This window comes from Myotis brandtii, unplaced genomic scaffold, assembly GCF_000412655.1.
Source record: "Myotis brandtii unplaced genomic scaffold, ASM41265v1 scaffold187, whole genome shotgun sequence".
In the NCBI taxonomy this organism is placed as follows: domain Eukaryota; kingdom Metazoa; phylum Chordata; class Mammalia; order Chiroptera; family Vespertilionidae; genus Myotis; species Myotis brandtii.
In genome coordinates, this window is record NW_005356944.1 from 2697349 (window position 1) to 2710208 (window position 12860).

At 58.0% G+C, this 12860-nt stretch overlaps 1 protein-coding gene and 1 long non-coding RNA gene across 4 annotated transcripts in view; both read left to right on the top strand.

Annotated features, from left to right (window-relative positions):
• SSH3 (slingshot protein phosphatase 3) overlaps positions 1-7042 on the top strand; it is an 8232-nt gene extending 1190 nt beyond the window's left edge. Inside the window, exons 2-14 of the mRNA XM_014538224.1 lie at positions 32-213; positions 739-970; positions 1878-1996; positions 2074-2145; positions 2494-2559; positions 2670-2858; positions 2946-3039; positions 3278-3406; positions 3492-3538; positions 4172-4318; positions 4505-4705; positions 4789-5062; positions 6434-7042. Of these exons, the coding sequence (XP_014393710.1) occupies positions 32-213; positions 739-970; positions 1878-1996; positions 2074-2145; positions 2494-2559; positions 2670-2858; positions 2946-3039; positions 3278-3406; positions 3492-3538; positions 4172-4318; positions 4505-4705; positions 4789-5062; positions 6434-6730 (2049 nt within the window). The 3' untranslated portion in view covers positions 6731-7042. The remainder of the gene's footprint in view (positions 1-31; positions 214-738; positions 971-1877; positions 1997-2073; positions 2146-2493; positions 2560-2669; positions 2859-2945; positions 3040-3277; positions 3407-3491; positions 3539-4171; positions 4319-4504; positions 4706-4788; positions 5063-6433) is intronic.
• A 3584-nt stretch (positions 7043-10626) lies between these two features.
• LOC102250816 overlaps positions 10627-12860 on the top strand; it is a 44606-nt gene continuing 42372 nt past the window's right edge. For all 3 annotated transcript variants that reach the window (XR_001361730.1, XR_001361729.1, XR_001361728.1), the window contains exon 1: positions 10627-10787. This is a non-coding gene — a long non-coding RNA (uncharacterized LOC102250816). The remainder of the gene's footprint in view (positions 10788-12860) is intronic.

A 12860-nucleotide genomic window follows, 5' to 3' on the forward strand; every position in this document is an offset into this window, starting at 1 on the left:
TGACCTACCTGGCCCGGCCGGACCCCCCCAGGCCTCCGGTGGGGTGTGGACTGGGGCAGGAGGGGTATCTGACACCTTTTCTGGTTCCACTCCCCATAGGGCTGGGTGGGGGGGCGGATTCCCCCCAGCCCAGCACCCCCTCACTCCGCCCTGGGGGCTGCTGCTTTCCCCGCAGGACCAGGCCTCCAGGCGGAGGAGCCGGCTCCAGCGAAGGTGAGCGCCTCCCGCAGCGCAGATGCCTCCATCCCGAGCTCAGGGGATGGATGTGAGGGAGCAGCGGGTCTGTATGGGCACCAGCCGCTTCCGTCCTGGGGGGCTCGCCGCCCAAGCCAACCACCCGATCTGTGGGGCGGCGCTGCCAGGGGGCATGGCTGGCGGGCGCTCTGCCTTTGCTTTCATCTTTCCCCTGATCGTGTGGGGTTCCTTCGCCCATCATGCCAGACTAGTGGCCACAAGCCCAAGGGCAAGATGGGACCACAGGGCCTGAGGGTCTGGGTCCCCATCCAGTTCACAGTGTCCTTGGAGTTAGGCAGGTGGAAAGGAAAAGGGAGCAACGCGCAGTTAGAGTGTGGTGGCCACATCCCCTGGGCGCTCGTTGGAAATTCACGTTCTCAGTCTCCACACTCCGTACCCGCTAACGCGGTGCCGATGGGGCCCAACGCCTGTTTTAATGGTGATTCTGATGTGCCCCTGTCCTAAGAGGTACAACAGGCCAAAACGGTTCCCCTGCCCTGCCAGGCAGAGCTTTGCAGTGCTCCATGGGGCTGTCCTGGGACTGCAGGACGGAGGGGACAGTGGAGATGCAGCTGAGCCCAGCCCTCGGCCCGCGGAGGAACCCTCGGGTGAAGAGCAGCTCCACGGGGACCAGACAGACGATGGGCATGGGCCCCAGAGTCCCCAGAAGCAGGAGCAGAGTCAGCACCTCCTCCTCATGGTGGAGCTGCTGAGGCCGCAGGACGACATTCGCCTGGTGAGGGGCCCTCTTGGAGGGGGAAGAGTCATCCCTGGGGTGGGAGGCGGGGAGGGCAGAATGGAGCCAGTGTGTGTGTCTCTGGGGAGCAATGGTGTGAGGGCAGGGGGCACCCTGGGGGGTGAAGGGTTGACCCAAACCCTGACAGCTGGGTTGTGTAACAGGGAGAGGTCCTATCTGCAGGTGTCTGAGGGCTGGGAAAGGACAGGGAGGTTTGTTCTGCATGAGCCTGTAGGGCCCAGTTAGGCCCAAGGGCTGGGATTACACAGGGACAGGTTTCTGTGCAACCACAGCAAGACCTTCCTAACAGTGGGAGTTGCCCATAGTGGACCGGTGCTCAGGGAGCCTGCCGAGCGCCCACCAGGAGCTGGTGTGCTGGAGGGGCCCGTGGGCGGTGGGCACAGGTGGGAGTGCGAGGGCCAGTCCCCAGGTGCCTGTGGGACATCTCACTGCAGCGAAAGGAGAAAAAGAAGGTGCAGTCAGTCTTTCGTAGAACTGAATTTGCTCCATGGAAACACTGTCTTTTATGGTAAGATTGTGTCCTTCCCATGTCTTTGGTAAGAAACATTTCTTGAATGAAATGATGGTAATGGCAAGTGAAAGGGTTTATTTTAAACCTCCTTCCCGGGCAAAAATAAAAAATGGGCAATCTTTGTCAGGTTCCTTCTCCCCTTTTTCCACACATACACCCTTTAAGGAAAATCTTTTAAAACATTTTGTTAGACCATAAAATTCAAAAGTTGGGAACCCCTGGAATGTAACCACTGACCTGAGGTCTGGGCAGAAGGGGGTGGCGTGGAGGGAGCAGACAGCAGGTCTGTTCCAGGCCCAGGGGTGTGTCCTGGTGAGGCGGGCAGGGTCCGCGGGGCCACTATGACCTTGGGATTCTCTCTTCCCACCTCCCCAGGCGGCCCAGCTGGAGGCAGCACGACCCCCTCGGCTCCGCTACCTGCTGGTAGTTTCCACAAGAGACCCCGCGAGCCAGGATGAGACAGTCCTCCTGGGAGTGGACTTCCCCGATAGCAGGTGGGAGCAGGGAGAGGAAGGGAGGGGGCGAGGAAGTGAGGTGCTGGGGGACAACGGCTTTCCCTCTGTCCTGCCAGCTCCTCCAGCTGCACCCTGGGCCTGGTCCTGCCTCTCTGGAGTGACACCCAGGTGTACCTAGATGGAGATGGGTAAGCGATGGCAACTGGAGGGCGGGGACAGGAAAGAGGAGAGAGGCAGAGGGTATGTTGCATATGATGGGGAGGTGGGGCGCTGGGGGGCTGCTGCAGAACTCCAGGCTGGGTGTCAGGCCTGGGCCTACTCTCGGCTCGACCTCAGATTTACTGTGTGATCCTGGGCAAGTCACCTAACTTCTCTGGGCCTCAGCTGCCCCATATCTGGCCAAGGGGGCTTATTTTGAAGCTCAAATGTGTACATATTCTGAGGACCAGCCTCATGAGGTGTCTAGGGGGTGCGCCTCTCAGGGGCTCTGTCCCGGTGCCCGGAGTGGGGTTCCACTCCTCCCTGCTCTCCCTCAGGGGCTTCAGTGTGACGTCCGGTGGGCAGAGTCGAATCTTCAAGCCGATCTCCATCCAGACCATGTGGTAAGAGCTGGGGTGGTCCGACCTCAGCGGGCCTCTCCTCAGAGACGGCTGCAGGGTCCGGGGAGGGGCCGCAGGGAGGATAGTGTGACCCAGCCTCTCTTCTGTCCCAGGGCCACACTCCAGGTATTGCACCAGGCGTGTGAGGCGGCTCTGGGCAGTGGTCTTGTGCCAGGGGGCAGTGCCCTCACCTGGGCCGGCCACTACCAGGACAGACTGAGCTCGGACCAGAGCTGCCTCAACGAGTGGATGGCCATGGCTGACCTGGAGTCTCTGCGGCCTCCCAGTGCGGACCCTGGCCGGTCAGTACAGGGAAGGGAGGAAATGGGGGGGTGGGTGTCACGGCAAAGCAGGGAAGGGGCCCCTGGACTGACGGGCTCGGCTCCCAGGCCCTTGGAGCAGGAGCAGATGGAGCAGGCAATCCGGGCCGAGCTATGGAAGGTATTGGACACCAGTGACCTGGACAGCATCACTTCCAAAGAGGTGGGCAGGGTGCGGGGCCAGGGAGGAAGCGGGGCTCGGATGGGGGGGCGGAACCCTCCAGCTGGGAGCCAGCGTTCTCCTCCCCTTGGAGTCTCCCCACCTAGCTCTCCTCCTGTCCTGAGCCAGTCCCGGATGCGTGGCCTCGGCTCTTCTGAATAGATGGGACGGGTACCGTCCCCAGAAGCCCTGGAGGGAAGGGTGGGGCATCAGGAACCTCTCCTGTCCTTCCTGCCTGCAGATCCGCCAGGCCCTGGAGCTGCGCCTGGGCCACCCTCTCCAGCAGTACCGCGACTTCATCGATAACCAGATGCTGCTGCTCATGGCTCAGCGGGACCGGGCCTCCCGCATCTTCCCCCACCTCTACCTGGTGAGCTGCAGGGTGAGGGCGGGAGATAGGACAGCTGCAGCCGGTGCGTGAGGGGGAAGAGTGATGCTTCTCTCCCTGTCCACAGGGCTCGGAGTGGAATGCAGCGAACCTGGAAGAGCTGCAGAGAAACAGGTAGGGTTCCGAGCCCCCTCAGGACTGCCCGTAGCCTGTCACCCCCCTTGCCTGACCTCCCCTCAAGGGGCCACCTGGTCAGAAACCCCCAGACTCCCCTCAGCAGCTGCTAACTCAGCTTCCAACTCTGTGCCTGGGGCCGTGCCCCTCAGCATGGTCTTGGCCAGACCAGAACCACCACCTTGCTGGCTTGCTGTGGCTCCCTGGCCAACTCTTCTCCCTCCCCACGCTGTCAAGGGGGCTGGAAGTGCCCCTCTCCTGGGGGGACCTGGCTGCCGGCTCCCATAAGTTCCTATCAACTGTCCACCAGTTGTGGCCCGTCACCCAGCTGCTGCAGACCCTCCCAATCTCAGCTTAGCTCAGCAGTTGTTCTCAGACTGACTTCTGAGACTAACAGAAGGCCCAGGGTTGCAGTCAAGCCTGGCAGCTCCCTGGACTAGAGGGGGCACAGCCCAGTGGGGTGAAATGATGGCCTTGGGACCACAGTCATCACCTCCTCCCATCATAACCGTGCCACCCCCACCTGACTCCGAACCGAGAACTAAACAGAAACGCCCAGGCCCGCTAGGTCCCCTGGCTGGCGATCCTGGAGCCCCTGACCGTGTTAGCCTCGCCTCGCACTCCCTGCCGCAGGGTCAGTCATATCCTGAACATGGCCCGGGAGATCGACAACTTCTACCCCGAGCGCTTCACCTACCACAATGTGCGCCTCTGGGACGAAGAGTCCGCCCAGCTGCTGCCTCACTGGAAGGAGACACACCGCTTTGTGGAGGCCGCAAGGTCAGGTGTCCCCAACCTCACGGCCTGCCCCACGCCAGCTTCAAGAGCGCCCATGCCCTCCTCCTGGCTGCTTCCTTCCCCCTCTGCCTGGGCAGGGAGTCTGTCCGCTGCCTGCCCTCCCCCATACTGCAGGGCCCCTCGCAGCGAGGGGACAGGAAGGGGGCTAACCCTGTCCTGCCTCCACAGAGCGCAGGGCACCCGAGTGCTGGTCCACTGCAAGATGGGTGTCAGCCGCTCGGCGGCCACGGTGGTAGCTTATGCCATGAAGCAGTACGGCTGGAGCCTGGAGCGGGCTCTGCGCCACGTGCAGGAGCTCCGGCCCATCGCCCGCCCCAACCCAGGCTTCCTGCGCCAGCTGCAGACCTACCAGGGCATCCTGACTGCCAGGTACAGGGCGGAGGACAGGGGGACGGGGCGCTGGGGATGGCTGCTGGGTCGCTCCGAGCTGACTCAGGGCCATCTCCTCACAGCCGGCAGAGCCATGTCTGGGAGCAGAAAGTGGGTGGGGTCTCCCCAGAGGAGTCCCTGGCCCCTGAGGTCTCTACACCCTTCCCACTGTTCCCGCCAGAACCGGGGGGCAGTGGGGAGGCGATGGCCATGGGGTTGGAGGAAAGCCAGGCATCCCCAAGAGAAGAGCCTGGACCAAGGCCCCGCATCAACCTCCGCGGGGTCATGAGGTCCATCAGCCTCCTGGAGCCCCCCTCAGAGCTGGAAAGCGCCTCAGGGGCTGATGACCTGCCAGAGGTGAGGCTGGGCTAAGGAAGGAGCCCAGGCGGAGGCAGGGTTGGGACCAAGAGGAGGGGGCAGGTGGCGGGAGGATGGAGGAAGACCAGGATTGGTGCTCCACTTCCAGCCCTGAGCAAGGGGTGCCTGAGCATGGGGACCATACCCCGGGCAGTTGTCTTTGGTCTCCTCAGAGCATCAGAGGCCTGGTGAGGGCCGGGGAGTGCTGCTCCCATGGGAGCTGGAGAGCAGTCGTGGGACCAAGGCATCCAGGGGGCTCCTTGGGAGTGAGCCCCGGCTGGAGGCTGCAGGCGGCTCTCAGCCTGGCAAAAGGACTTGCTTCCTAAGGGGCAGGGCTGCCCAGCTGTGCAGTAAGCATCCTCCCCAGGCCAGGAGCTAGACACTGACTGCTGACCCTCGATGGGGGTGGGTAAGATGATCTTGGCAGCCCTTCCCAAATCCGAGAGGCAGCATATTAAAGGAGATGCAGAGGGGTTACAGCACTGGTGCGACCGAAGTCCTGGCTGAGCTGGAGGAAGGAGGGCTCATCTCGTAGAGGGAGGGGACATCTGGGAGAGCCTCCTGGAGGAGGTGGTACTGGATGTGGGAGAATGGGGAAGGAGGAATGGTGGATGGATGGGTGTGGGTGGTCCTAAAGGCAGGCTGTCCTCACTCCACACCCAGCTGAGGGCCCTGGCACCTGGAATGTGTTTCACAAATGACTGTCTAAAGGCAGAGGGGGGCCCTGGCTGGGTAGCTCAGTTGGTTAGAGCATTGTCCCAACACACCAAGGTGGTGGGTTCAATCCCTGGCCAGGACACATACAAGAATCAACTAATGCGCCCTAGCCGGTTTGGCTCAGTGGGTAGAGCGTCGGCCTGTGGACTGAAGGGTTTCAGGTTCAATTCCGGTCAAGGGCACATGCCAGGGTTGCAGGCTCTGTCCCCAGTGCGGGTGTGCAGAAGGCAGCCAATCAATGATTCTCTCTTATCATTGATTTTTCTATCTCTCCCTCTCCCTTCTTCTCTGAAATCAATAAAAAAAATATTTTTTAAAAAACCAACTAATGAATTCATAAATAAGTGAAACAACAAATCAATGTCTATCTCTCTCTCAAATAAATCAAAAAAAGGCAGAGGGGGCAAGATGAGGAAGTGGGGGCCTCAATGACATGGCAGGTGCAGGGAAGCTAAGGAGGGCTTCTGGGGCCAGAAAGCTTAGACAGGTGAGGGCTGAGGAGCAAGGGCAGTAGGGCTGGGATGGGTCTTCCCTCCTAGGGAAATGTCTCGTGAGTAGCTCAGTTTTTTAGTATTCAGTCAACAAACAGTTGCACCCACCCTTTTCCAGGCTCTGTGCTTTATGACCCTTTTTCCTTCTACTTTCCCCTTCCAGGTTTTCTCTTCAAACGAATCCTCCGATGAAGACCCTCCACAGCCCTTTCTTCAGGTCTCAAAGGCCAAGGGAGGCCGGCGGGTCTGCAAGGGGCCTTGGCCTGCCCTGAAGTCCCGCCAGTCTGTGGTTGCTCTCAACAGCGCCGCCCTAGTGGCCAGCCGGACCCGGGCCTTCCAGGAGCAGGAGCAAAAGCAGGAGCAGGAGCAGAGGGAGGCTGGCTATTCCTCCACACCCAGGCTCAGGAAGGTGGTGAGGCAGGCCAGCGTGGATGGCAGTGGGGAGGAGGGCGAGGCCTGAGCCCTCACACATGCCTGTGCCCCCTTAGACACTAATAGAGGTGCCTGAATCCAGCTCCTGGGATGAGCACTCCTCACTCCCGTCAGCTTGTCTGCACTCCTCTTAGCTCCTCCCCAGGAGGCTCCAGGCCCCCTTCACTACAGCCTCAGCTTCTACAGCCTTAAATCCCAGACCCATGTCCACCTGTCCAAGGGCTCAAGACTTTCTCTGCAATTGGGGATATAGTAGAGAGAATGACGGTGCTTTGGGGGGCATTGTCAACCGCTGCCTGAAACACTTGCAGCCATGGAATAAAACAGTTCCCCAGTGCTCCCTCCTGCTCCCTCCCTCACCCACTCCTGTCTGCCTCATCTCTGCCCCCTTCTTTCCTGGGGCCTCTAGGCCAGAGAACCAGTGGCCTCCAAAGGTTTAGAGCAGCGGTTCTCAACCTGTGGGTCGCAACGCCTTTGGCGGTCGAACGACCCTTTCACAGGGGTCGCCTAGGACCATCCTGCATATCAGATATTTACATGACGATTCTTAACAGTAGCAACATTACAGTTACGAAGTAGCAACGAAAATAATTTTATCGTTGGGTCACAACATGAGGAACTGTATTTAAAGGGCCAGAAGGTTGAGAACCACGGGTCTAGAGTAACCTCAGTCCTCAGTCCCCAGTCCTGGGAAGCTCTGAGGAGCAGAGAGCTGGGCCCTCTGATGGGGCTGGCAGGTTGGCCTCCCTTGCACGGCCTACAGCCGGCTGCAGTCTTGCTGCTGCCCCTTCCCACACCTCCCCCCAACACCCACCTCCCTCCCGTGGCAAGGCCCTGGGACACAGGGCACCAGGCCAAAGAGAGTCCTCATTTTGTCCTTCACAGCCTCTGGCCAGTTTTTCATAGTCTTAATAGTATCTGACTTTGTACTTAGAAATAAAAAAAAACATTTTCATATTATTTTTGATTTTATGATGAAGCCATCTACTGTCAGCCCAATTCTTCTGTGGTGACACAAGGAGTCTGGCCTCTTTTTACTCCTTCCCCGTCTCCTCACAATTCCCGGGTGTCTCGAGATGTGCGTGTTTGGGGTGGGGTGGGAGGGAGAATGGGAAAGGAGGGAGGCCAGCGTGGTCTCCTCCTCTCCTCGGGCAGGGCCTAGGTAAATGTTCGCTGCCCACGCCCCCCTCAGGTGGGTCGGCAGGGGAACAAGTCTCCATCGGGCAGCAGGTGCTGGGCTCTGTTGGGACAGCTGAAGGGCGTTACTCATGAGGAAGTGGAGGCGGCCAGCACCTGCCTGGACAGGACCAAGCCTGTTCCAAAAGTTAACGCTCCTTTTGGACCGGGTGCTAGTTCTTGAGCACACCCTGGGTCCTGAGAACCTTTTCCTGCTACCGGCAAGAGAATCTGACTTTCCAAGCCAGCCTGTGACTGCCTTCCCCTTCGGCCTCGGGGTTCCTGCTGCTTCGTTGTCATGTTCAAGACGAGAAAGTGGCTCCATCGTTGGCACCGGCAGCCCCTCTTTCCAAGATCACATTCTCTGTCCTGTAACACACTCCTTCGGTTGGGGGTGGGTGGGTGGGTGTGCAACTCCTTCCCTCAAAGCCAGCCTCAAGTAGAAGCTGCCACCAAGTGTTTTCATTGCTTTGAGACCTGATGCCCAGTTTTGTTTTGTTTTTTAAAATATATTTTTTTATTGATTTCAGAGAGGAAGGGCAAGGGAGAGAGAGATCAAAACATCAATGATGAGAATCATTGATCAGCTGCCCCCTGCACGCCCCCTGCTGGCCATGGAGCCTGCAACCTGGGCACGTGACCTTGACTGGAATCAAACCCGGGGCCCTTCAGTCCGCAGGCGATGATCTACCCGCTGGGCCACACCAGCCAGGGCCTGATGCTCCGTTTTAAGAATGAGTCCATCAAACCCGGGGCCCTTCAGTTCGAAGGCGGATGATCTACCCGCTGAGCCCAACCAGCCAGGGCCTGATGCTCCGTTTTAAGAATGAGTCTCTCACCCATAACCTGGTGCACTAATCCTAGAGTACTGAGGGGCAGGAGACTTGGGTTCTAAACCTGGCTTTACCACTCACAAGTTACTGCACCTTACGTCTCTGTTTCTTTCTAGAAAACAGACGGATGAGACCAGGAAATCCCTAAGCACCCCCCTCCCACTTTGATATTTTAACAATACCTGTCATGATGCACTGACAGAATTCAGCCCCTAAAGTCAGCTCTCCAGAAGAATCACCTGTACCTGTCTGTGGTTGTCATGCCAAAGGTCACAAGGTGGGGTCCAGAGAAGCCAGTTCTGAGTCCTGATCCACTTAGCTGGTCCACAAACACTAGGGACTGCACGCCCCCCTGTAGCCAACCCTGAATCTCACCCACGCTGCCCTTTCAGGAGCCCGGGGCTGGGGGCAGGGGGAAGTGTTGGTGCCAGGAAGGTCCAGTTGTGAACTCAGAGCTGTGGGCCCGCCAGAGTCTGTGGAGGACTCTTGAGAAGTAAGAGTTCAGCACACAGGGGAACAAAAACCGGAAACTGCATAAAAAATGCAGACTAATGATTAAGAACTCTGTACAGTATATACAAACTCACAAATTGTTATAGGGGCAAAAAATAGTTTTTAAAAAAAGACGTAAAATTAAAAGTATGTGTCCCTCGGATCCTATCCTTCAATCTTTCCCAGGAACCCACTGTGACCAGCTTCTTGAGACGCTCCAAAGACATTCCGTGCTTATGTCATCAAATATATTGGTGCATTCCTTTTAAAAATATAAATTATAGTATATTAACATACTCCTTATTCTCACTTTGAAAATTTTTTTTCATATCACGAAGAGTTGCACGCCAGTACAAAAAGCTCTGCCTTATTTTTATTTGTTTTTTAAAGCATAAAAAGCATTTATTTGAGCAAAAGGAGCTGCTGCTCTGCCTTATTTAAAATCACCACACATTCTATTTTATGGAATCCATCACTTAAGTGAACTTAAATGATGAACATTTAAGTTGTTGATAGGTTGTTGTTTTTTTCCCATTCCAGGTAAGCAGTACCCTTACCCATACTTTCTGGTGCACACATGGCCTCTCAATCTATGGGGCATGTTTCCAAATTTTATTTCTAAAGTGTCTGAAGCAATGGCCGCGTGCAGGTTTAATTTTGAAAGGCATTGCCTAATTTCCTCCCAACAAGTTGCACCGACGTACAGCGGATGGACTGCTCAGCCTGCACATCGGTGTCATCTCAGATGGACCTTGCAACACTCCCAGAGAAGGCAGGGCAGCTCTATAATCGCCAGTTTCACAAGTCGGGAGACGGGCGTCTCTGACGGAGCCCGAACCAGATGCCAGGCTTCCAGCTCTCAGTCCCCGCACTGAGCTCCTAGCTAAGCCCGAGGCAGCCGGCCGGGTCGGGCCGGGTCGGAAGCGCGGGAGCTCGGGGAAGAAGGGGCGGTGGGGCAGGAGGGTCAGGGCGGCCTCTGCTCCCGGGGTCCCAGTCCAACTCCCACCTGACACAGGAGCCTCTCAGGAGCAGCCGCTGTCGTCCAGCCCAGGCTCGAACACTTGAGCTAACGTCCCTCGGACAGTCGCTTCCTCCTGGGCCAGCTCCCACCTTCAGAACGTTCTCCCTCCGTCGGGCTGGGCTCGGCTCGGCTCAGCCCAGGCTAGGACAGGCCCGGGGCCAGGGCGGCCCCTCGTCAGGACAAGTTTTCCAAAGTCAAAACTGAACGCGCCCAAGAGAACGCGCCTCGTCTCTGCGCCCTGCATCCCAGACACCTCAGAGCCCCGGCTGCCAAGAGAAACTGCCTTTCTGGCCTCCGCGGCCTCTCCTACGCCCGCGGCGCCAGGGCCCGCAAACCCGGCGACTCTGAACCGCCCGCTACGCTCGCGCGCCATCTTGCGTTCGTTCCTCTAGGCCACCCGGGGACAGTCCGGAAACTACATTTCCCAGAGTGCCTAGCGCGTTGACGCAGGCGCCAAGAGCCTCCTCTGGTTTCCATGGGAACCTCGCCCCTCAAAGGCCCGGCAGTTCGACTGTGGAGCGCGAAGCTGTCGCTCCCCCTCAGGTGCCCCGGCGTTAGACCAGGTCTGCAGCCGGTTGAGGGGGGAAATGGGGGAGGGCTGGCGGGGAGGAGGCCAGGCGGCCCTGCGTCCCGGACTGGCGCTCCCCAATTCTCCTCGGGGTCCTCAGTCCGCGGCCTGAGCCCCTCCGCGTTCTGAGGCGAAGGGGTCCGGCGAGGCGAAGCCGACTCTGTGTCAGCGTCTTGTCACCCCTGGCTGAGGGCCTGTGCGCCCCTGACAGGAATTCCCGGGGCGCCGGGTAGTTGGTGCCGCAGGTGAAAGCGCAGGTAACGCAGGGCCCGGCACCTGGCGCGCCCGGGTTGGATCCGGCTCGGTCTCTGCGGGACCCGGGACGCAGGCTCCCTTCTGGCCGTCAGGGCCGCTCCTGTGAGATGAGGCTCGGGCTGGAGCTCCGGCGCACGGTTCAGGGCCGTGCACAGCAGCTGGGTGACCCGGGGCCAAGACCCTTCGTCACTCGGAGTTCAAGTTTCCTTTTCTCTAAAGCGAGGAGGTGGAAGCAGACTGACCCCTCAGGTCGCTTCTGGCAGATAAAGGGCCGTCGCCCCCCATTGCACGCCGAGCTCAGGAAGAAGGAAGGGGGACGGGCAGTGTGAGCAAGTGTCTCAGCTCGGGGGCTGCTCAGACAAACTCGGGTATTGTGACTTGGGCACAGTTATTGTGTCTCCTGGGCCTCACTTCCCTCCTTTGCAAACCTGGGGTAACAATAGTACTTCCTCGGGTGTTTGGAAATTAAATGAGACGTGTCATGTGTAAGTTTAGCCGGCGGACTGTACAGAGTGAGCGCCATCCCAAGACCCAGCCATCATTTCTGATACTTTTTAAAAGTTCCTTTAAAAATCGCCCCCAAAACCGTTCCTTAGCCACCGTGAGACCTTTTCCTAATGTTTGGAGCCATTTCTTTCTTTCTTCCTTTCTTTCTTCCTTCCTTTCTTTCTTTCTTTCTTTCTTTTTTAAATATATTTCTTTATTGATTTCAGAGAGGAAGGAAGAGGGAGAGAGAGATAGAAACATCAATGATGAGAGAGAATCATCGATCAGCTGCCTCCAGCACGCCCCCCACTGGGGTTCGAGCCCACAACCCAGGTATGTGCCCTTGGCTGGAATCGAACCTGGGACCCTTCAGTCCGCAGGCCGACGCTCTATCCACTGAGCCAAACCAGCTAGGGCTTGAGCCATTTCTTTTTACGCGGGGCAAATCCGTCCTTCTCGGCAGGATGGCTTTGAGGGCTGATTCCGATGGGGAAGCCCGAGTCTTCTCACCGAGATGGGAGGCTCCTGGCGGGGAGTTTCCTCCCTTCCGGGCCGTCTCGGTTTGAACATTACCAGCTGCACCTGGGCAGGTGCAGAGCCATGGCCCCGAGTGCAGAAGGTCTGTTCCCCTCCTTAACAGTCACACAGGGTGTCAGCACGTCCATATCACGATGCAGAAACCGCTGGATACTGAACGATAATCCTATATAATAAAAGGCTAATATGCAAATTGACCAAACAGCAGAACAACCTGTCGCTATGATGTGCACTGACCACCAGGGGGAAGACGCTCAATGCAGGAGCTGCCCCCTGGTGGTCAGTGCGCTCCCACAGGGGGAACGCTGCTCAGTCAGAAGCTGGGCTCACAGCTGGCGAGCACAGCAGCGGTGGTGGGAGCCTCTCCCGCCTCTGTGGCAGCGCTAAGGATGCCCGACTGACGGCTTAGGCCCTCTCCCTCAAGGGCTCCCCCAAGGGCTCCTGGTCTGTGAGTGGGCACAGGCTGGGCTGAGGGACCACCCTGCCCCCAAGTGCGTGAATTTCGTGCACTGGGCCTCTAGTTCTCATTTAACAGTATAACAATATTATGTAAGACTGGATACACACAGTTGCAAAGAAATGCGTAAGAAGCCTATGCTGTCTGCATGGAGTTCAAGCTTTGTGTTAATTGGTAAAATCCTAACAAAGAGTTTTAAATTAGCGATAAAAATGTTTTTTAAAATCGGGGAACTCCCAATAGCTCCACAGACTCATCCAACTCCAACAGGCATCCTTACGGGGAAGGAAGTGGGACTACTTTTTGAGCACTTCTTAGGTACCTGGTGCTGCG